The 24,390-nt window shown below is 37.3% G+C and overlaps 1 protein-coding gene across 2 annotated transcripts; it reads left to right on the top strand.

The window, feature by feature from the left end:
- On the top strand, window positions 1–24,390 carry API5 (apoptosis inhibitor 5). 2 transcript variants are annotated; one of them, XM_037522434.1, is made up of 14 exons: window positions 1–202; window positions 5,110–5,271; window positions 6,181–6,274; window positions 6,753–6,818; window positions 7,319–7,470; window positions 8,693–8,899; window positions 9,569–9,673; window positions 11,067–11,156; window positions 12,094–12,275; window positions 13,575–13,668; window positions 14,710–14,766; window positions 18,044–18,120; window positions 18,639–18,775; window positions 22,276–24,390. In XM_037522434.1, the coding sequence occupies exons 1-14, from the start codon at window positions 134–136 to the stop codon at window positions 22,356–22,358; spliced, it is 1,575 nt and encodes a 524-aa protein (XP_037378331.1). In that variant the 5' UTR covers window positions 1–133; the 3' UTR covers window positions 22,359–24,390. The 2 variants fall into 2 exon arrangements, with proteins under 2 accessions (XP_037378331.1, XP_037378332.1); XM_037522435.2 differs by having other exon boundaries at window positions 2–202; window positions 22,281–24,390.

Here is a 24,390-nt window from a genome sequence, read left to right as displayed (position 1 = left end):
GGTGACTGGCGGCGACACTGGCGGCAGCTGGAAGCGTAATAGTGCGGGTCGCGGGCTCGGAGAACTTCAGCGGCGGCGGTGGCGCGGGCGGCGGCGGGGACAGCTGGAGCGGGCCTTGGGCTTGGGGCTCGCCATGCCGACCGTGGAGGAACTTTACCGCAACTACGGCATCCTGGCCGACGCCACGGAGCAAGTGGGCCAGGTCAGCGCCCCAGCGGCCTGCAGGGCCCGGCGCTCCGCGGCCTCGGGGCAGCGCTGCCCGGCGGGGAGAGGCTGCGGCTGCCGCTCCCGCCCGCGAGCCGCGGGGGCCGCCGCCGCGTCCCCGGGGAGAGCGCGGCCCTGGAGCCGGGCTCCTCTGCCGCCCTTTCGTCAGCCCTTCTCCCCGCGGCGTCCCCGGCTCAGCCCCTGCAGACGGGCTTGCTTTCCCCGCGCGCTCCCCTTTCGGGGGCGCTCACGCCGGCCAGGGCTGTGGTAAAGGGGTGCGGGGGGGGGTTGCTCCTCAACAGGCCAGGGATGGTCTTTCAAGGCATTTATTTTTTTTAATTAACTTGGGAAGAGTGTCTCAGGAGACGGACGCTGGGGAAAGCCAGGAGAGGGATCGATCGGGCGCTTTGGTGCAGACTTTGGGGGGCCCCTGGTTTCGTTGATTTGGTACGTTTTTGAGCGCCTGTCGCGCTGTGGCGGGCGCTGGAGCTGCAGGGCCGGGAGGGGGGGCGGTACTTTCTCGGAAGGTCCCGTTGAGGAGGAAGGTCAGTGATAACTAGGGAGGTGAGGCAGGGCTGCTGGCTTCCATTGAAAATGGAGCAGGACCGGGTATTGAGGGGAAGCGGGAGAGAACAACGGTGAATAGTGTTGCCTGGCGAGAGCCGGACTCGGCAGGGTTTGCTCCAGAGTCGCAGTTTGGTTGTGGTTGAGTTGTGCATGCAGACCATGGCTGCTTGGGGAGTTTTCAGGTCCTCGAGGACGTTGACCTGGAGGTGTTGTTGGGTGACTGTGTGAATGTTTCCTGGGAACAAGAGCCAGGGCCTCCCGAGGTCGTCTTGTTCACTGTTTTAGAAATCCCGTTGTCTTTTACAAGTGCTGCAAACTGCATGTGGTTCTCTTTACTCATCCCTTGGAGTAGGAGGGAGGCTGTCCTGTAAGGCAGCAACACAAAGGTGTGGCAGTGCCCTTCCCGGCCCGTCTTGCAGTGTGTTGTTCAGGTAGAACCTTTCTGAGCGGAACAAAAAAGTGTGCGTTGTGGGAGCCTTATTTTAGTTTTATCTAGAACTGAAACTAGGCCCGTTTCAAGTATCAGATGATTTTCCTTCCCTACGTTTTCCCTTTTGGGTAGGGAATGTTGACATCATTGAATGTGTTGAAGATCTGTTGTAAATGTACAATCTGTTGTAAATCTGTTGTAAATGTTTGTCTTAGGTTGAATGTGAAGGAGACATTTTCTACGCCTGAAAACAAGGTGGAATAAACTATGGCCGGTTAAAGTTAGGTTTTGTTGGTGTTCCTAGAAGGAACTAGTAATGAAGATGCCTTCCTTCATTGTCATTTTTCAGTGACTGAGTTTGGGAAGACTGGAACAAATTGTTCTACCTAAAAATGATTTTACTGCACAATGAGGGCGTATTGGGCTAGTGCTTCTCAGTCAGTTTGTAAATGATGCTCTCCCAGAGAGGAATGTCAGGGATCTTCTAGGGAAATGCTGAAATCATGTATGTAGTGTTGTGCATACTGTCACCCTTCTTTTTTTTCTGGAGTACTAAAAAGTTGACAATCATTTCTTTAGTGTATGTTAGAGCAAACAAAAGCCAAACTGGACTTTATATACCATGAATAATTGAGAGTAGCTTGCATTTTTCCCCTTACGTCATCTTTAATTATAAGTAGCAGATTAGGTTGATAGTTCTCCCCCAAGAGATCAAAAATGTCTTTCAAGGTAAAAATCTGCTATTAATTTAGAAAGAGTGACTTAGGAGACAGAAGTTGGTGAAAACCAGGGGAGGGGTTTCATGCAGACTTCATGCACATGATTTCATTGATTCAGTACATTTTTTGAGTGCCTATCACACTTCAAAGTTACTGTCCTGGGCACTGGAGGTGCAAGATGGAAAAACAGGTGCTCTCCCCAAATGTACCTTTAGTGAGGAAGACCAGTGATAAATAAAATAGGGTGGAAGTTGTTGCTTACTAGAGACAACTGACTGCTAGAATTTTGGTGCAATTCCCTGTGCTTGATGGATTAGGGCTACTTTTATGGCACTGTAACAGAGCTATCAAGCAACTATGCATAAGACATAAAGATCCCTTTGTAATGAAGTATAGGGGTTTGCTCACCTGGAGCTGTGAATTCTGGGGGAACTGAAGGTGGGCTATGCTTACTATGATACTTACTAATTTGTTTATTATTAGCTCAGACAGTAATTAAAAGATTACAATTAACAAAACTTGTAGTATTAGGGGCTTCCCTGGTGGAGCAGGGTTTAAAGACAGCTCTATCAAGCTATCGCCAGCCACTGCAGCAAGAGTTTGATCCCAGGCGGGGGAGCTAACCCACATGACGCAGCAGACCTCTCCTGCCTCACCCACTGTTCCCCTCAGCAGCATATTCCAGTAGATCTGCCTGTTCTGCTCCCCACTCTGGTGAATCCTCTCACTTCCCCCATCCCCCACATCTCTGGCTTACACCCCAGTTCTTGCATGCATAAATAATCTTTAAAAAAAACTTATAGGCGTCCCTCGTGGCACAAAGGGTTAAGCACAGCATTGTGAAGCTATCCGAAGCCACTGCAGCACGAGTTCTATCCCCAGCTGGCCAGGGATGTAACCACATGGCGCAGCAGACCTCTCCTGTCTCACCCGCTGCTCCCCTCAGCAGTGTATTTCAGTCAGTCTGCCTGTTCTGTTCCCCATTCTGTCTCCGGTGAATCCTCTCACTCCCCTCATCTCTGGCCTGTACCCCAGTTCTTGTATGCATAAATAAATAAATCTTTAAAAAAAAAAAAAAAAAGAAAACTTGCATTAGGCACAGATCTTGATTTTACAGCCCCTGTAACAATGTTCAGGTCCTGGATCTGTGTGTAGCTGTAGACAAATTATTTCACCTCTCTGACTTAGCCTTGATTTTCTCATTTGAAAAACAGGGATTGGGATAATAACACCTACCTCACGGAATTACTGTGAGGCATACACACACGGTAGATTCAGTCCCTGGTAGGCTTTCAATAAGTATTGCAAATGATTCCTTTTGATTCTACTCCAGATTTTTTTTTCTTGGCAGAAGGATGACTTATTGCAAGTAGAGATTCTTTGTTTAATTGCAGACAATGTAAGGAGTTTCTTCAAAAGAATTTATAAGTAAAATTTTTAAGTTTGAGTTAAAGGAAACTACATTTTGATACCCTGCAAAAGTTAAAAAACAAAAAAGTATGAAGTCTGTCTAGAAGCTATGAGGCAAACCACAGGAATGTAAAGCGGTAGAAAAGTCAGCCATGATTTTTCAAATCTTTGCACTAAAAAATATATCCTTTTGAAGTATTAGGTCCAAAGGTTGATTTTTATGTCTATTTCATAAGGAGCTCACCTTATTCCCAGAAACTTTTGTTACATGGGAGTTGGTATTGTGTTTATGATATTAAAAGGGGGTATTAAGGGGTATTACTAATCAGTGATGGAATTTGTTTCAGTCTAACTTGAAGTAATCTGGTAATTGTGTGGAGTAACTTAAAATCTGTACCTTTAAAAGATCTGTTTGTGACCCTAGGCTGGGCGTGGTGGCCTGTGCCTGTAATCCCAGTAATTTGGGAGGCAGAGGCAGGAGGTTCACTTGAGCTTGGGAGGTCTGGACTGTAGTGCACTATGCCCATGTGGTGTCCTTCCTTGTAGGCTGTGGTGACCTCCCTGGGGTGGGAGACTGCCAACCAAGGCTGCCTGAGCACAGGGGCGAACCAGCCAGCCCAGGTCTGTCCTGGAGCTCTGGAAGCTCCCCAAGGTGATCCCCAGTGTGATCAAGTTTTGTAATACAGGGAACAGTTTCTGATTATTAAAAAAAAAAAAGTCCTTAATTGAGGTCCCACTATGCTTTTATAATTTTATATCCTGCTTTACTTTTTTCACTTAACATGGAAAAAAACTACTGTGAAATTGAATTTTTAGTAATTCTAAGTAATTCTACAGTTCATTGGGTATTATTAGTCATTCCCCTCTTTGTGGCATGAAATAAGCTCAAATCTAAAGTACTTAGAGCAGTCCCTCATGCAGAATAAACACTACTCAGTACTTAAGTTTGGTATCTTTGTTACAGTGGTTAAAGTGTTCCAGTAGTTAAAAATGTTATCCATATGTCCACACAGCCTTGATACTTATTACTGTTGTTCACCAGCTCAGTCACTGACATTTAATAAAAGGATTGGTTTTGAGGCACATGTGTAAAGGGGCATTGGGAACTTGTTGACCCTTTCACATTATGAGTGTGTGGGAAAGCAGTTCTGAATTTTTATTAAAAAGAAAACAAATGAGTTTTAAGTGTACTGATCTATAATAAAAGTTAAATATGTGACATTAGATTCTGTCTTCATTAAAAATTGGCTGGCCTTACACAGTGAATTATTTTCATATCCTAAAATGTGAGGCATAATAAAGCTTAAATTAATTGCCTGATTACAAGAATGTATTTTCCCTGCCTTCAAGGTGTTTATTAGAAGCAGGTAAATATATTTAAATAGATGTTACACAATTCTTTGAGAATTCTGTATTATTCGTTAGTTTGTTAAGCATGATAGAGTCACAAGTTAGGGTCAGTAATCACTAGAATAAAGAAACGATGGTGATTCAACAAACTTATTTGCTTTTCCACCTAAAATTGAGCCATTCTTCTCTCTGCCATAATTCACAAATGACTAAGGTGGGGAGAAGGAGCCCAGGCTGTGGAAAGGTCAGTGTCCAACTGGAGCAATAAAACTCCAAAACTAAGCCCTAGTTCTTAGCCTATGTAAAATTTTGCTAATGTTAAACAGACCATACAAGTTTGTTTAGTTTCCCATCCTTCAATATTGTGTTTTTTTCTGTTTTATTTATTTATTTATTTATTTATTTATTTATTTATTTATTTATTTTTAGCATAAGGATGCCTATCAAGTGATATTGGATGGCGTGAAAGGTGGTACAAAGGAAAAAAGATTAGCAGCTCAGTTTATTCCAAAATTCTTCAAGCATTTTCCAGAATTGGCTGATTCTGCAATCAATGCACAGTTAGACCTCTGTGAGGATGAAGACGTGTCCGTAAGTTTATGACTGATGCTTTCAACAAGCTTTCAGATGTTTCTCTTACCATTTCCAGTGTGCAACTCATGTAATTGAAATACCGATCATGTTATCCACTGTTAAAAATAGGTTGTCTCTGACATCTTTTTCAAAGATTCTTATATGGTATGCATGAAATTAGACTAAATGTTTGTTTTCAATCATTTATACTTGCTCAGATATTTAAAATATGAATAATATTTAATAGTTTCATCACCCCTATATATTTTGCAGAGCAGAAAAATAATTGGTCTATGTAATATTTGCATGTGATTACTAAAGTAGGAAGAAATCATTTTTCCTTGGAACAGAATGAACTAGTAGAATTTTCAACATCAGCTCTATCTTTTCAAATAAAATTATGAATTGCCAACATTCCATGCAGAATTTGCTAGCTATGACTATAGTACATTTTGTTAAACTTAATAAGGCAATACCACATATTCAAAATGAAGTACATAAATTATATTCACACATAATGTATAGAGTAGTCATACTGAACATTCCAGAGTATATAGTTATTAATAGGAAATTGCAACTGTAACCATCCTTAACTTCTGTTCTGTGAGAGAAGGTAGTAAAGATCCCAGCAGTTGTATATGATCAGTTTATGAACCATTGTTTATAATGTCAAGACTGTCCATTCCCATCAGATAATTGTGCTTAACAATTCTTACCACCATGTTTTGTTTATTTTGTGAAGCTTGTTCTTAAATTGGAGCAAATTATTCCTAAAACTGCTAGAAATCTTATGTTTTATATTTTTCTGACTCATACTCCCATAATTATGATTTTTTTTTGTAGTTCTAGTTTTCTTTGAAGATTAGGTTTGTTGTTTTTATTGATGATAATGTTTTGGTTAATTCTTTTCTTTGAAATCATATCCAGATTCGACGGCAAGCAATTAAAGAGCTGCCTCAATTTGCCACTGGAGAAAATCTTCCCCGGGTGGCTGATATACTAACTCAGCTTTTGCAAACAGGTATGGAATTTTATATTATCCTTTTATCTAATGTTTCAGAGTTAGTTACTGTTCCAGCTTTTTTTCTTTCCTGAAGGTGCTACCTCTGGTAGAAATTAAAATTCTTCTCATTCAGTAGTTTGAAGTTTAATGACTTGTGACTAGTTCTTGGGGTGGTTTTATTTTTAACGCTATTTATAAAACTACAGTGACTGGATTCTTTTGGGAATTTTGATGCATCATAAGCCCCCCGACCCTGTTTTGTATAGTTTTTTAAGTGTGCCATCTTAACATAAAAACATTCCAGGTATGCTAGTTCGGGTTCTCAACCCTGAATAATTAGGAAGATATATTTTCTTAGTACTTGAGAGAAATGCTTAGTTATAGCTCCCCTCAGTGTAATTTCTGAGAAACAATATTGAATCTTAAGTTTGAAGAAGAAATAGATGATTTTTTCATCTGTTTTATGCTTTGTACCACTTTTTTTTTTTTAATCTAGATGACTCTGCAGAATTTAATTTAGTCAACAATGCCCTGTTAAGTATATTTAAGATGGATGCAAAAGGTAAGTCCCCTTCTTCTGAACTGTGTTTGGTATCTTTTAAACAGTTGAGAAGCTTGGTATTATTCATTAAGAATAAAGTCTGGGATTCGTCCAAGGGTCAATTTCATAAAATTCTAAGTGTTCTAAAAACCATTCAGCTCCAAATGTTTGTGATTCAAAAATACAGCAGAAATATTGCAAAAATGGACCACAGTGTTCCATTAGAAATCTGGAAAGACTCCCTTTGCCACATTAAAAAAAAAAAAAAAAAACCCTCCCAAAATACCTGTGTTTATACATTACTATTAAATGATAGAAAAGTTATACACAGCTGATTTTGAATCCATAGACAAAGGATATGCTCAGTCTTACGATTGAGACTTTTGAATTTTTTAAACTAATGACTATCAAGGATGTTTAGTAATTCACTTGGAAAGAAACGCTATAAATTGAGTTAAATTAAAAAACTTTAGTATAGTATGGAATTGGCTTGCTACACACAACTCTCTTTTCTTTTTCAGGTACTTTAGGTGGTTTGTTCAGTCAAATACTTCAAGGAGAGGACATTGTGAGAGAACGAGCAATCAAATTCCTTTCTACAAAGCTTAAGACTTTACCAGATGAAGTCTTAACAAAGGAAGTAGAAGAACTTATACTAACTGAATCCAAAAAGGTGAGCTTTGGTCATTGTTTAGAAATTCTTTAAAGCAAAAGACAGTTGAAATTGACAGTATTCCTCAGTGCTTCTGTACAATATGATTATAACCAATAAGAACTACCATAGAACCTAAAGCTTTTCTTACATAGTGTTTTGCACTTTTGGTCACTTGTAATGATGAATCATAATGTTCATTTAAGGGTATACCACGTTTAAACTTTGTGACATTAGCCTTAGGGATTTATGCATTCTTCAAAATTCTCTACAAGTTACCTTCTTTAGAAAATTTTTCCTAATTCCCAGCACTCCCTAATTATACGTATTTTCCAGTAGTATTCTAGACTGTTTCATAATGAAAATGAAGATCACATTGAAATGACCTATATTTTTGATCCTAACCCATGACACACTGTAAGCTCAAAAGGCCATGCTTATTGGTCTATGCACCAAGCATCTAATTCCATTATGGATGCTAAAACAGTCAAGGTATGTCACAATTAAATTTGCACTCATGAAGTCCCAAAGTTTGAGAAAAAATTTACTTTCTTCATATTTTTAGTTAAAATCAAAATTTTCTTAATAGCACCGCTCACTTGCTTTCTGATAAGATTTCAGAGAGAGAAAAAGGAGCAAAACTCTGGCTAGGAATATCAGCATGTCTTCCTATGTCTCAGCTAGTAGTCTGGTGGAATATGTCATGATTACTTGCTCCTTTGGTCAATGAACAGAAAGACTTAGATTCATGAATAGGGAACTCTTAATAAGACTTGCATGGTCTCCTACTTTGTATACAGTTCCTTATTAATATGATTGAAACTGCTTTAACTTAAAGAAAACTGAAGCTAATTTAACAGTTCACTGTGGGATTTGCCTTTTTTTTTTAACTCCACTATGACCCCCAGCCGTCTTTTTTGATTTTTTTTTTCCCTTAGTCACTCTCCCATGTAATTTTAATGCCATGGACATAGTACATATCTGTCTATGTCCTGTGTGTTTAACTGTGCTTTTCATGTAAAAGTAAAATTTTCCAGGAACCATATTTTGCCTTCAGTAGCATGGCATTGAGAATGCATAGTTTACTACTTAGCTAAATTAACAAACGAAGATGTCCTTTCATCAGAATTTTAGAATCAGTAAACTGACTTTAGAAGCTGAAATAAATTTGCTACACTGTTTCAATATTGATCTTTCTCTCTTATTTAAGTAATAAAGATACTATTCTGAAATGTCTTTCCAGGTCCTAGAAGATGTGACTGGTGAAGAATTTGTCCTGTTTATGAAAATATTATCTGGGTTAAAAAGCTTACAGACAGTGAGTGGAAGACAGCAACTAGTAGAGTTGGTGGCTGAACAGGCTGACCTGGAACAAACCTTCAATCCCTCGGATCCTGACTGTGTGGACAGGCTCCTACAGTGCACCCGGCAGGCAGTACCACTTTTCTCTGTGAGCTCTGTTTTATATAGCTATTTTGTGACCCTATAGTATTTCATAGCTATAGATACTTGTGCAGTCTTCTCAAACCTTTGCATAAAAGTTAGTGAGTATTTACTTTTTGGAGGCCTGAGTAAGCTAGTTGTTGAGAGCCCAAGAGTCAAGAAATCTCTTTAAAGTCTTGCTTAGAGATTTAAGTTTTTTTGAATTTTGCTTTGCTTTGTAGTTTGAGTTTCTAAAACACTTGGTTTAGTAATTTACATTTTAAAAAAATATTTCTAACAGATTATTTTCTAGTAAATAAACCTTTTATCTCTGGCTTTGTGCTAACTCTGACCACGAGCTTCTGAGGTGTGTATAGCATAATTTGAAAAACACCATTTAAAGTATCCTTATTGAGGAATGTATAGCATGAGTTTCAACACTAAAATTTCCCCCAAATTTTGACATGAGGCTCAAGGAAGAGTTCAAAGATAAAAGGATGTCCCAATGCTCCACATTATTTTGCTATGAAGTATTATGTATTGTCTACCAGGGTTGCCTTTGGGTTATGCACCATACTGTATTTGTGGCCACATTACTTAATGCTGTGGCACTCAGTTAGCATTTGTTGAATGACAAATTGTATTCGAGATACCACTTTTTCTTTTTGATGACTCACTGTTCTTTGAATTTTTACAGAAAAATGTGCATTCCACAAAGTTTGTGACTTATTTCTGCGAGCACGTTCTCCCTAACCTCAGTTCCTTGACTACCCCAGTGGAGGGTCTTGATATACAGTTGGAGGTAAGAGAATAATGTCTGCATTGAGCATTGAAAAGGCATTCCCATATTTTAACATAAGTGTAAGTCACTAACTTAGACTGCTTTCTAATCAAGAAAGAGGTCTGTTGATGGCTAGCTAGTAATCTACCCAGGATTGATTACCTAGGAATGCTTTATGGATTCAGTGAGTTGGCTGCAGTAGGAAAGCATTGCCTATAGTTTTCACCATAGTCCATCTTACTTTTGTAATCTTGTTATTTTAAATAAGGTGTTTAATTCATGACAGTTCCTATCTCTCCATAACTAATAGAATCAGATTTAAACAGGATTAACACAAAAAGTTCTTTATCTCTTCTCCAATAGAATTGATTACTCTCTCCTTTGTATTTCAACTGTAATGTACATACACATTTTTTCCACAGTATTTGCAATACATTTATTTATCTACCTATATTTAATATGATTCTTCTTAGTATCCCCAGAATCTAGTGCAGAGCCTAATTCTGAAAGGCACTTAATGATTGTTAAATAGAACTGAAATATGAAATGTAAATTCCTTTTCCCACACAGGTCATAAGGATAGAGGAATCTCACTATACACTGACTTTGTGGTTTACTGCCCCCATGTCTTCGGTTTGGCTTATGAAACTGGTAGTAAAGCAGAGATGAAATTCAAGAATAGAGACAATCGGGCCTCCCTGGTGGCGCAGCGGTTGAGCGCTGGGTTGCGAAGCTACCCGCGGCCTCTATGGCGCCGGTTCGATCCCCGGCTGCTCCCCAGCCACCGGAGGAGGGTCCCACATGGCGCGCAGACCTCTCCTGCCGCCCGCTGCTCCCCTCAGCAGTGTCCTTTGGCCCTTCTGCCTGCTCTGCTCCCCGCTCTGGCTCTGGTGAATTCTCTCACCCTCCCGCGCTTCTGACTGTACCCAGTGCATGTATAAACAATAAATAAATAAATAAATAAACATGCGTCTATATTAAAAAAAAAAAAAGAATAGAGACAATCACCCATACTTTGAGTTAGAATACATCTACTAAATTAAATAGCAGTGAGATCATATTTACTATTAGTAAATAATTCTTTATTATTAAGCATTCTTCCTCAATGTCACCTCATAGTACACTATTAATCTGTAGCAGAAAGTCTCATGTATATTTTTTTCTTTATTTCTTCTCACAGATATATTCACTCATGAGATCTGGGTCTCAAGTCACATAATCTCTCTAACCTTCAGTTTCCTTACCAGTGAAAGATGGGGCTACATCTCTATTTTTTTCCCCAGTTCAAACAATTCTGTAAAATCATAGTTGAAAAATAAGCAGTCTAAACTAGTTATGTGAAATAGAGCTTATTTTATAGCCTTGACTATTGGAAAAAATTAATACTATAATAACAGTGAATTTTTTATTTTAGGTATTGAAACTGTTGGCAGAGATGAGCTCATTTTGTGGTGACATGGAAAAATTAGAAACAAATTTAAGGAAACTGTTTGATAAGTTATTGGTAAGAACTTTTTTCTTGTATGGCATAGTCAGTATGTCTCCCCAAAGTCTAATAGGTAGTATTAATTTCTAGATTATGAAAGACAATAAATCTAGCAAGTGTTATCAGCCTCTCAGGCCATAATGTTGTTTACTTTTATTTTTTTAAACTATTTTAATCTTTGGCTTTTCTTCTGTTGATGCTTTGCATAAAATATAATACAGGATTTGTAATAATAATCTTTCTGCTATTCCTTTATCCAACTATGTTTTACATTTGCTCTAGGACATCCAAGTTGCGGTCCAAGGCCAAGTAGCAGTAACAACCAGGAAATAGTCTTTTAAGATGTAATTGTAGAAAAAATAGGCCATCTGACAAAACCATTAGCACCAGGTGATTTTCTTGCTGAATGTGAGCAGTTAAATAACAGACACAGTGTTTAAGCACTAGGCCCATAGCATCAGTTGGATCATCCAACATTTGGTGCTCTCCCAATCCTTAATACCTAGGGGTGTTAACACTGATAGTGAATGCCATTTACAGTATTTTGACTGTAACAAAAGCTAATACTTAAGACAGTACAGATGGCTGTTCAGAGGAGGTTTTTGGAATTAGCATAATATAATGTTTCAGAGCATCAACTTCTGATGTCAAACCTAGATTGGATCTTGTCTTCCATGCAGCAACATTTTCACCATTTTCTCTTTCGTTCACTTCATAAATATCTAACAAATATTGGCTACTTTCACTCTCATTGTTATTAGTAATGGAACATATAACAGGTTAATATGGAGCGTTGGTAGGCTAGATTATTGATCCAATAGGTAAAAGGGATAGTTTACCTAGGTAGTTTTAATGCTTCCTGTCTTAAAAACATGCCCTATAATTTACTTGAGTATATGTTTATAATTAGAGTACTTAGAGCAGATTACAAACACCTCTACATTTCGTCTCTTAGGAATACATGCCTCTCCCTCCAGAAGAAGCAGAAAACGGGGAGAATGCTGGTAACGAAGAACCCAAGCTACAGTTCAGTTATGTGGAATGTTTATTATATAGCTTTCACCAGTTGGGCCGAAAACTTCCAGATTTCTTAACAGCTAAATTGAATGCAGAGAAGCTCAAGGATTTCAAAATCAGGTGAAGTGTGATTGAAGTGGCCCAGTCTTTGGCAAAGGTGGAAGCTATCCCTGGGCTTTGTTTTCCTTTTACCAGAGCTTATTCCTCACCCTGCCTTGCCCCAGTGGAACAGAATAGAAGATCCATAAAACAGGAATTAGTATAAATACATAACAGCTATGGTACAACCAATCCATGAGGTCAAAAATGAGCTTTTTAAAAAATAGACTCTGACTCTCCCCTAACTGTGGTCTTGGGATAGGTTCCTTAACCTCTAACCCCTCACATTTTCCTCAACTGTTATATTTAGTTGTAAGAGCACCTGCCTCATAGAGTTATGAGAGTAAATGACACAGTAAATGTACCGTTTTGAGCACAATGCCTGGCACACCAAGACTGTTCAAAACTCTGTAGCTGCAGTTGTTGCTTACGTAGTGACATGGGAGGAGCATCAGTAGGGAAATCAATAAGATGTGTTCATGAAGACACTTTATATCAAATCATTCCATTTAACAAATTCACGTCTTAAATTTGGAAATGCTTGGCCATTATATCATTTATAACTTTATTCTTTAGTAAAACAAAGATTTAATGCTTGGTGAAACATTTGGTTAGAAGCAGACAACTTCAGAAATTACTCTGAAAATAAAAAGCCAGAAACACCTTGTTAAGCAGGTTCTTCAGAGTCAGCAGGATGGAGTGATGATACCCTCTTTCTTCACACATACCTGGAACAAACTTGAAAAGGGATCATTCAGGACCCTTTGAGACTTAGATGAGTTTATAATAAATTCTCAAATCTGCAATTTTGTTTTACTTTTAACTGGATCCTGAGGTGCCAACAGGTCAAACACTGTCTCTTGTTAAGATAAACATACAGAGATTAAAATATGGGTCTGAAGTCATTTGACCTTAACTTAGCCCCAAAGAAGAGTAAAACCCAGGCACTCTGATTCTGTGTTTCACTTTGATTTAGACACATGCCTTGTGGGTTAACATAAGGAAGGTTCCTTATGGAATTTAGCATCTATGACAGTGCTAAATTCCCTCTTGCCATATTCAGTGTGGATTTACTCCCATTTCTAAGAAAGGAAAACTGCTTTTAGTTTACTTTTCTGTCTACCTCCTCATGATCAAACATTGGTGATTTTCTTTAAATCCTCGAAATTACTCTATTGGTAAAGGTCATTTTGGCATAATAGAATATTATGTATTGAGTACTAAAAATATTATTTACTAAGTATACTCTAATATTCAAATAGAATTTGAAAACAATGAAGTGATGTGATTTGATAATTAACAAATATTTTCTTCATTTAGACTGCAGTACTTTGCACGAGGCCTGCAGGTTTATATCAGACAACTTCGCTTGGCTCTCCAAGGCAAAACAGGCGAGGCCTTAAAAACAGAAGAGGTAAGAAAAATGGGTCACATCTAGTGGTAATCACCCCATTTATTACAGATCATACTGAATTCATACTTTGAAATATGACATTCAATTTTACTTGAAGTCTATTGAAAATATGTTAGAAGGTCATCTTCAAATTTTCTTACTTGCTAACTTAGATTTGTCATTGTTAAAATATCTTGTATATTTCCAATTTGGGGGAATGATGTTCATTACTAATCTTAGACATATACAATCTTTAACTAGGGTCTCAGCAGTACATTTTGTTTAAATAATTGATGGTTGTGATTTTTTTTTTTTTTTTAAAAAGATTTATTTATGCATACAAGAGCTGGGGTATAGATGAGAGGTGCAGGGTGTGAAAGGACTCACCAGATACAGAGTAGGGAGCAAAACAGGCAGACTGACTGAAATACACTGCTAAGGGGAGCAGCGGAGTGAGACAGGAGTGGTCTGCTGCATCATGTGGGTTCGCTCCCTGGCCGGGAATCGAACTTGTGTTGCAGTGGCTGCCGATAGCTTCACAGTGCCAAAACTTGGTTGTGATATTTTTAATTTCACCTTTTTGAAAACTAATTAATTTACATTAAAAAAAGATTTAACTGTCAATTCTTTGTCAAACTACATGTGTGTTTGTGTTGGAATATTTGGTTTTCTCTGGTCTCACCCTTTTTGTGCAATCTTCATCCTGATCATAAAGAAATACATTCGATTTCTTATGATTTTATCCTTCAGTGTAGACTGTTTCTTTTAATACAACTCCTTTGTACATATGACCTGCCCCTTACTTACTATCCAGGTAAATTGTAGGTAACACTTCAATGTTCTAGCCTGTCAAGGGAATATAAATATTGTTTTCTTTCTTTGTCATCTCTACCCTAATTTAGAGAGAAATAAAATAAGCATTATCTGTGTGATAATGTGAAACAAGAAATTCTATAACTAGAAATGGTTCTGAAATAGAAGTGTAATTACTCTAGTTCTATATGGGAAGGGAGTGTGCATTACAAATTTATTGAAAAACAAAATTTTGTTTTCCTTTTGTAGAACAAAATTAAAGTTGTTGCATTGAAAATAACAAACAATATCAATGTTTTAATCAAGGTAAGTCTCTTTTTTCTTACCCAATTCTCCTAGCTACCTCTTTGAAAATATAACAAATTTTTCATGTTTGCTCAGGTTTGTGATAGTATTCTTTAAGAGAAGATGGCATTACATTACAGATGGCTGGCCTTTTAAAACTTTGTGCTTTTTATACTAATTTCTGTAGCTGCTACAAAATCGTACATTGTATTGATTATAATTTGTGTATCTATTATAAAATCATGCATTTTTTTTAATTTAAATGTTATTGAAGAAGATACCGTGAAAGGAAGTATGGTAATTTTATATAAAACATAGCTGATATATTTAGACTGAGAAATTCTACTGATTTAAGTTCCAATAGTCTTAAAATGCTAGTGGGGCATTTTGAATGACCAATAAAACCCTCCTTTGCTTACAGTAAGAATGGTTAGTCCCATGTGGCACTTGAAAAGTTTTTTAGTGGTCTTTTCTGTTAACTTGTTCATGTAATAAATTGAGAGCTTTCTGTGTTACAGGCTAAGGTGCCCCTTACCATAAAGACATTAAGTACCCTTCAGTTCTCTTTACCTTTCCAAGTATCTACTAGCCTAAACAAAAAATAACCTGAGAGAGCAAAGGAAAAATCCCAATGAAGTAACCACCAATTATTACCATAATTTAACAGTTTTATAGCCAGATGAACAAAAGAAATATTTGAAACACCTGGAGCACAAGCCTGAGAGTAACAAAATTGGGATATGATGTGACTTAAAACTAATATGGTAAAAAAAAAAATCCCATGGAACAATTATTATTTATCTGAAAAAGGGAAGCTTTTCCAAAAAGAACAACAATGGGTCACTGAGGGCTGAATATTATATTCCCAAGTGGAAAGTAAAAAGAGATTTTAAAAAACAGAAGGGGTGAGAATACGCTCATCTCCTAAGAAAATTTTTGTTAATAGCCTACAATTTATTTCAAAATTAAATGTAAGCAGTAATTTCAGAATGAATTCATATATTAGTAAAATGTGAGATTATTTGAACTGATGACCTAAGTCTACGTTGACAATATACTGTGGTATTTTTATTTTTATATTCCCCATACAATTTATACTGTGGTATTTAGAACTTTTTGAACGTAGCAGATAAAATACTGTGACCCAGTATATGGAGATGAAAAAGTTTCCTGTTCAGGAAACCATAATGATTTAAAGATGACTGTAGTAGAAAAATGTATAAGGGAGAGTTATGAATACGGTTAGCAACCAGTGTATAGAATCCTGAAATTTTTTTTTTTTTTTTTTTTTTTATATATAGAGGCATGTTTTCTTTCTTTCTTTATTTATTTGTTTGTTTTTTGTTTTATACATGCACTGGGTACAGTCAGAAGCGCGGGAGGGTGAGAGAATTCACCAGAGCCAGAGCGGGGAGCAGAGCAGGCAGAGGGACCGAAGTACACTGCTGAGGGGAGCAGCGGGCGGCAGGAGAGTTCTGCGCGCCATGTGGGGCGGCAGGAGAGTTCTGCTCGCCATGTGGGACCCTCCTCCGGTGGCCGGGGAGCAGCCGGGGATCGAACCGGCGCCGCAGAGGCCGCGGGCAGCTTTGCAACCCAGCGCTCAACCGCTGCGCCACCGGGGAGGCCCCCTGAAATATTTTTTTTTTAAAGATTTATTTATGCATATAAGAACAGGCCAGAGGTGTGGGATGTGAGAGGATTCACCAGAGACAGGAACAAAACAGGCGGATCAACTGAAATACACTGCTAAGGGAAGCAGCAGGAGAGACAGGAGTCTGTGGTGCCATATGGGTCACCTTTCTGGGGTGGCATCAAACTCCTGCTGCAGTGGCTGCAGATTGCCCCATAGTGCTGCCTCTTAACCTGTTGCGCCAACAGGGAGACCCAGAATCCTGAAATATTTTTAAACGGAATAGAAGTGTGTGACATGGTCAGTTCTTTGTTTTAGGGAATCCACAAGGAAGAAAGAAAACTGGTGTGCTTTGGTTCATCCTTGCCATTTCGTCACAGTCGTTAGTTCTTTAAGCAGATTCATCTAACTGCAAAATTTAGTTTTACTTTAATAAATCAACAAACCATACTCCAATTTCCCATTGTCACCTGAGATGTAAGGCCTTCCCCTTAGCTGTTCTTGTCCCTTTTCTTAGTTAATAACATTTACTTTATCATTCCAAGTGGAAGCCTTAAGAGCATTTGATCCAAAAACTTTATATTGACTTAATTCCCTGCATTGATCTGGTACAATGACCTAAGTTTTATATAGTAAGAAGTGACTATTACTGGTATATTCATTTTTGCTATTGGAAAAAATAGTTACTTTCATAAAAAATCAGAGTGAAGGTGGTAAGAAATGTTAGGTAAAATGCTAACAATAAATATGTTTAGGAATCCATAGTTTTGAGAATATTGTGAGGTTGAATTATTTCAGTTCTTGATTATTTTAAGATTTAAATTCAGCTAACATTTGCATTACCACATTGATAATTTGGTATTTAAATCTTGTTGGTGTTTCCCTTATTGACAATGTATAGATATTTGAGGGGAAGAAAAACAGAATTAGCCAGGCCTTTAGTTGTATTGTAATTTTGAAGCACTTAAAAATGTGAAATCAAATGCACATTGTACTGTTGTATTTTCTGCAAATAACTTCAGTGATTGCTTCCATGCAGAAGAAAATACTTGTTTGTTGACTTTATTTAAAATTGATAGTGATGGGCCTCCCCTGGTGGTCAGGCAGTTGAGTGGCGCTCTGTGAAGCTTTCTGCAGCCTCTGCAGGGCTGGTTCTATCCTCACCGGCCCCCGCCGACCGGCGAGGGTCCCACATGGCGCAGCAGACCTCTCCTGTCACGCCTGCTGCTCCCCTCAGCAGTGCATTTTGTCAGTCTGCCTGTTCTGTTCCCCACTCTGTCTCTGGTGAATCCTCTCACCCTCCTGCGCATCTGGCCTATACCCCAGTTCTTGTATAAATAAATAAATAAATCTTTAAAAATAAAATAAAAATTGATACTGATTCTTGTCCCAAGACTTTGAAAACACTTACCTGTAGGTTAAGTGTAATGTGCATGAAATGACACTAATGAGGTAAGAGATGTAATTTGTAAACAAAATTGTCCCACTTTACTTTTCTCTTGTAGCTGTTTTAGGTCTTTATTTTGTTACCAGCTCAAGGACAAGAAGAATAAATCAAAGCTTCCTCTTAAAATTTATTTTTAAGATATGTCTCTCTTTCCTATACTCACCATCACTCCCTCCACCACCATTATACAATAGCAGTCTTGTCTGATTTTCTCTCCTCAGGATCTCTTCCACATTCCCCCTTCTTATAAGAGCACAGTAACATTATCATGGAAACCTGTACAGAAGGTTGAAATCGGGTAAGAAATATATTCCAGAGATACAGGTGTTTTAATATTTTCAATTTGTAAACATGAAAATCTGAATTACCTACAAATACTCAAAATATTCTGCAAAATGATATTGTTAAATGATTTTTTAAAGGATGTTAAAAGATCACTATGAGAAGCATTACTTAAAAATACAAAATCTGATACCAGTATTTATCAAATAAACTGGTAGAATAAACCCTGAAATTCTAAGGTTTGTTGTACTCATGGGGCATAACTACACTTTTCTGAGATGTTTTACAAATTTGCCTATAGCTTCATACTTAAGGTCATTTTAAAGCCCTTTTTGTAATTTTAAATCCTTGTAAATACTTTTCACAAAGTCAGTATAACATAGCACTGTAAATCTGATGACATCAGAACTTTATTTTCTCTTTTCTGATGTGACTATCATCTTTAGCGTGTCTCTCATAACTGATTTGCTAAATTGTGTATGTGTTGATAACCTCTGATATAATACAATGTTATTGCTGTTCTTACTTTTACAGGCAAAAGAGAACCAATGAAGATACAACTTCAGGTTCACCACCCAAGAAATCTCCAGCAGGACCAAAAAGGGATGCCAGGCAGATTTATAATCCTCCAAGTGGGAAATATAGCAGCAATTTGGGCAACTTTAATTATGGTGAGCGTTTCCGTTTGGGTATAAGTATTGTGAGAAATTATGTTATACTTGATTTTAGCAATTACTAGCATTTTACAGCTAATATGCTAGTTCTTTCAGGTGATTTTTCTGAGTCACCTTGTGGGACTAGAGCTACTGGGTAAACAGCTTAGCCCCCTGCTTTCTGACTGACCTTTGTGACCTCACTAAACTGAGCATGCAACACTAAGAACTTAAAAAATAAAAATGTGCCTCTTATATTCAGAGAAGCCAATAGGACAGAGGAAGGAAGGAAGGCATGAGCCATTTCCTGGTTTTCCTAACTTCCAAAGTAAGGAAGTTGGCATGAGCCATTTCCTGGTTTTCCCTATGCCAACATCAAGGCAAGACATTCTGTTCATTCTCCCTCACGGATAGATCGAGCTTCTGGCAGATGATCCTTCTTGGTCCTTGTCAGCCTACTGCTTGTACTCATCATCTGCGCTACCTCAAAACAAGTTATAAAAGCAGAGTCAGGTAGTGAAGCAATATTTGGCATGGAATGTGTACATTGTAGTCTTCCCAGTTGCCCAAAGTAGTCTTCCTATCACCTTTCACCATTAATGCCAAGAGAGCCATCATTTCTCTCAGGAATTTGAATCATTGGCTTATATCTTCATAGGTCCTTTTAAAGAGGAATGACAAAAATATAACTGATTCTTGCTTAAGTCCAAGTGTAATGATACTAGCAACTAAACATGTTTGCGATTGGTCTTGATTACCAGTCAGAATTAATTCTGCAGTAATTAGTTCGCAAAGGGTATATTCTGAAGCTAATTGTTTCTAAGATAATTGTGACATTAAATAAATTTCTCCTACAGTCACTTAATTCCTGTACTACCCAAGCAAACAAGTTATAAAAAGGCAATTTAGATTGTGAAATGAACCTTTCTACTCTGTTGGACTCTTCGAGGCAACTTCAATGTGGGCAAGATCACTGAACTCTTAGTTATGTAAAATTTGTAAGTGTGCATCTTAATAGCAGGCTACATGTAAAGAGCCTCTTAGCTTTTTAACATACCTCAAATATTTGTGAAAAGATTTTGTGACTTCATTGTGCAAAATATTGCCCACTGTCACTTTAAAGTGGTGCCTATCATAAACACGCAACGATCATCTCAGATACTATCTTCATTTGACATAAATAAAAACAGTCAAAAGCTATGGCAGCGATAGAGAATTGTCTTCCTTTTTGCTTGGGTAAGTCACTTACTCTGTTTCCATGAATATCCTGCCATGTGAAATTCATTGCCTGTTTGATAATGAGAAGCAGATGATAAAATGCTTGTGGGAAAGAAATGTGAAAAAATGCAGAGCTTGGATTGTAAGTGATTTTTTAAAAATTCTCAACATGCAAAAAAAAAAAAAAAAGACAAAAAACCAGGAGTCACAGCTCCAGTTGTTCTGTAGTCATCAAAGTAACAGAAGAGCCTGTGAATTTTTTTGTGTCTGGTATTCATATTGGTTTTAATATCTCTATAGGAGTCATCAGTATAATTGGGGTGTTTGTCATAAAAGTGAACTAAACTAGGATTCCTCCCTTTGGAAAGTAGGAATGAAATTTCTGCTGGTATTTTACATTTGGGAGTTGAATGTTAACAGGTTGTAGATAGTCTCAGTAAAATCTGAAGTTTTCTTGGCTTTTACCCATTCTGCATTACCCATTTTGGAACTATACATGAGAATTGGTGGGTCTGTCTACCTCAGATTTTTTTTTCATCTTTGTTGTGTCCTTCCCGGGGAAATGACCATGGGTCAGGAAGAAAAAAAGACATTTATTTTTTTCTGGTATATCAGTGTTGCTTCAAATTGGAAGAAATGTTTTGTTACTCACATTTGGCAAAATCATCATTTTATTCCATCACTTCCAAATCAAAAAGAAATAGTCAATATAGAAGCATAAGCACATCAAAGGAATACCTTCATAGAATGTGTTTCATATGTTCTTTAGGTATAGTTGAGCAGCTGAGGGTAACTCAGTTTGTCATATTAAAAATTGAAAGGAGAGGTTTTAGTAATTGTTAGTTTATAGCTAATGATATCTATATTACTTGTTAAGTGTTGATGACATTGAATTACCTGACAATTGAAGGTTTTTATTATGACTACATTAGAGGGAAATGTGCAGGCATCTGCATAGATGAAGTGTCAAACAGTTGGATGAGGAGTTACAAGTTACATCAAGGTGACTGTACTCCTTGATTGCACGCATGGTCACTGCACTTATCATTGGTAGCATCTTGCCCTCAGACCACTTGATTTTCTGAATGTGTTCACTAGAGTAGTAAACAAGTAGTAAACATTTTAAGTGGTTTGCATACTAATCAGCTTAGAAAATGTATCATGACATGAGAATTAACTTTGAATCAAATCCCATTCTGTCACTCAGATAAAATGAACTACACTGGGGAAAGGTCTAATTAATTAGTATTCTGAGAGTTGAATTGCTTTTCCTTCCTTCTGGAGCGGGAAAAAAAATCAAACTCAAATAACTGTATTTCTAGCTATAATGGCAAACATTGGATTACATGGATTACAATATTGACTTGACAGTAATTTTTCATGGCTCCAGCACTGTGGTTCAAAATGGTTTTTTCTGCTGATGACAACATTACTGGAATGAGAAAGTTTGAAGTTCACTGAAGAGAGTTAATCTCTGGAATTAGAATCTGTTTTGAGACTTTTAATTCATTTATATATAATGAAAAGTCCAGCCTTGCTGATAACTTCAGGTCTTTCCTGGGAAGAGTCCCTTGAGGAATATTTCCCTGAAGCTATGAGAAGGACTGACCAATGAATCAGACTCATTCTGCCATATGACATAAGTGACTTGTGAAAGATACACTTGATTTACTCAGTAACTCAAACACTGTATGTATACATTTCACCTTTTTAGCAGCACTCAGCAGCTCCTGAAGCTGATAAAGCAATGGAAAGCTGTTGGCATTTATATCTACCTTATGCAAATGCAGGTGCTTGAAATACTGTGACCGAAACAAATTGCCTTTTCATTGCATTTGAAAAGAACATTTTTCAGTCTAGCTTAATTTTTCAAAATTGACCACTGATAGCTTAAGATATTTTGCATTAGGTGGCACTAACTTTTGAAGCCCAGTGGCTTTTTTAATTCTATATTAAGTATAGAAATTTTTATAGTTTCATTAATTAGCTTTGGTAGTGATGGATACAAAAAAAAATGGACTAGGAAAAAAGGTAATCATAACATTGTCACCTTGAAAAATCCCTGTTGACAATATACACTTAAATGAGTGCCTACTATAATTGTGCAGTATGTGCTTTGGTATATATATTGCCCTGGTTTTATGTACAGATTGAATTTGTAGCCAGACTAGCAGAATACCAATCCTGCTTTTAGGGAGCCTACACTATATACTCAGAGCTGCGAATTATATTCCTTTTATATTTTTTGTTGTACCATAAAGTCCTGAGCAAGACCTAAACCCTTGTTCGATTTTTCATAGAGCAGAGAGGAGCCTTCAGGGGAAGTAGAGGTGGCCGAGGTTGGGGAGCACGAGGAAATCGTAGTCGAGGAAGACTCTACTGAATCTCATCACATTCTTCAGCATTGTCATGAGCTTACTATACTTAAATTCTACTACTCATTGGATTGCCGGGGATGACCCTTTAAAAGGACTGCTGCCTTCAGCTAAAAACTTAATGTTCTTTATACCTTTGTATGTATGATCTACTTTTGTAACAAACCATGGTTGTGTCCAAGGTAAAAATCACAGCGATATCAGCGATATTTTTGGATGCTTTGTCTGCAAACTTGACTTGTTTTTGCAGTATCATTATTCAGACTTCATATTGTGAATCTTTTACTTTTAAACATCTTGATAATTTGTTACTGAGAACAATTCAAGTCTAAAATGTAATGAAATTCAGTCCATTTCTGATGACTGGTAAAGATCATCAGTTTTGAAAGGTTACTAATTTTCCTCTCCCCTATTTGTCTTATTTTTTTTACCCAATATATGGAGAAGAGTGATGGTCAATCTTAACAATTTTTGTTTGTTTTTTAATAAAGCTGCTAGGCAGTGGTGCAGCGTTCCTACCTAGTGTCATGAAAGTGAAATACTTAGCAACTTTCTTAAAATACAGAAATGACATTTCATTTTTAGGAGGTAAGTTGCTTTGCACTGCTTACTTAACTCTTCTCCATATGTTGTTATAGACTTTTGAATATTGGATCTTACTATTCAAATAGAAATGTGTATGTATAGTATACATACATACATAAGCTTGTGTGTGTGTGTATGTATATATATGCATGCTGTGAAACTTGACTACACGACATAAATCATTTTTTTAAATTCCAGGAACGGGTAGTCTTTGACACGGTGATTATCCTATTGAGGTTGAATCCATTCTTAACTTGTTAGGTAGGTTTTCCTCCCAGTAGTGAGGAATTTTGAGTCAGTTGCACTTACATGATTATTGTTATTTAAAACTTAAACAAAGGCTGCATTTTCAAAGCTAAATTTGTAGAACCCTGTTGGAGAAATACAGCCAAAATACTGAATCTGATGTACATATAGGTTTCTATAGGATGTGATAGAATAATTTAGAATTTGAGGACTTAATAACCAGGGCAACCCGCAAAAAGTGATAACATGGTACACCATTAAGGGATGCTCTCTTGGTTTGCTTTTGCCACTTTCAAGATTTTAACTTCTCAGGTTATTAATCAAAATTATTGTATAAGTTAGCCAATAGAATCTTTAGGTTAAAACAACAGATGGGGGGTTTGTGGAGTGTTTAATGTCATGGGCATATTTAGTAGCATAGGCCATTTGCTCTGCATTTGAATGTTTCATATATTTTTGTTTCACAGTTAAGCTTCCTTCCCTATGTTTGCTATTCAAATTCAATTCCTGAATGACATTTTCTAGTAGTTTGACATTTTTTTGAGGAATAGTTTGTGATTGCAATGCAGGTGTCTTCAGTACTGTTACCTCTCCATTAGGAAAAAGGCAAACCCCTTTGTTAGGATTACAGTACATGTTTATGGAAAAGTATTTTTTAAAGACTAGAATGATACAAGTGAGCAAAAGAAGTTGGTCAGCTTGACTCTGGAGTGGTGGCAATAATCTCTAAACATTCCAAAAGACTATGAGCTGAACCGAAGCTCCCTTGGGATCTGAATAGACATAGGAACATGGAATTGCCATTTGAAAACTGTGACCAGGTAGTCTGGACCTCAGAGGCAGATCAGCCAGTGGCCTAAAGCCATTTCAAGTATAGAAACTGTATTGGGATTACAGTTATATAAATTTGAACATGAAATGTAACTTTTCCTTTTTTTTTTTAAAGCATATTTGTAAACTCAAAGCTGAACAGAAGCAACTGCTTTCTCAAATTTGATACTGAGTTGACTGTTCCATCCTTGACCCCCGCTCCGTTCCTTCTCTTTCCTAGAGCAATAGTGCACAACTTGAGTTATTTTTGCTTCAAAATTTTGAATGAAAAACTGATGCCATGTTTTTTTTTTTTCTTTTGCAAGACACCTGTTCATCACCTTGTTCAAATGTAAATGTTCCCTTATGCTTTTGAAATAAATTTCCTTTTGTAATTTT

The sequence above is a fragment of the Talpa occidentalis genome, unplaced genomic scaffold (assembly GCF_014898055.3).
Source record: "Talpa occidentalis isolate TD23 unplaced genomic scaffold, MPIMG_talOcc4v2.1 talOcc4.3, whole genome shotgun sequence".
Lineage (NCBI taxonomy): Eukaryota > Metazoa > Chordata > Mammalia > Eulipotyphla > Talpidae > Talpa > Talpa occidentalis.
The sequence above is the reverse complement of the archived record's forward strand: the minus strand, read 5'-3'. Positions and strand labels throughout refer to the sequence as shown.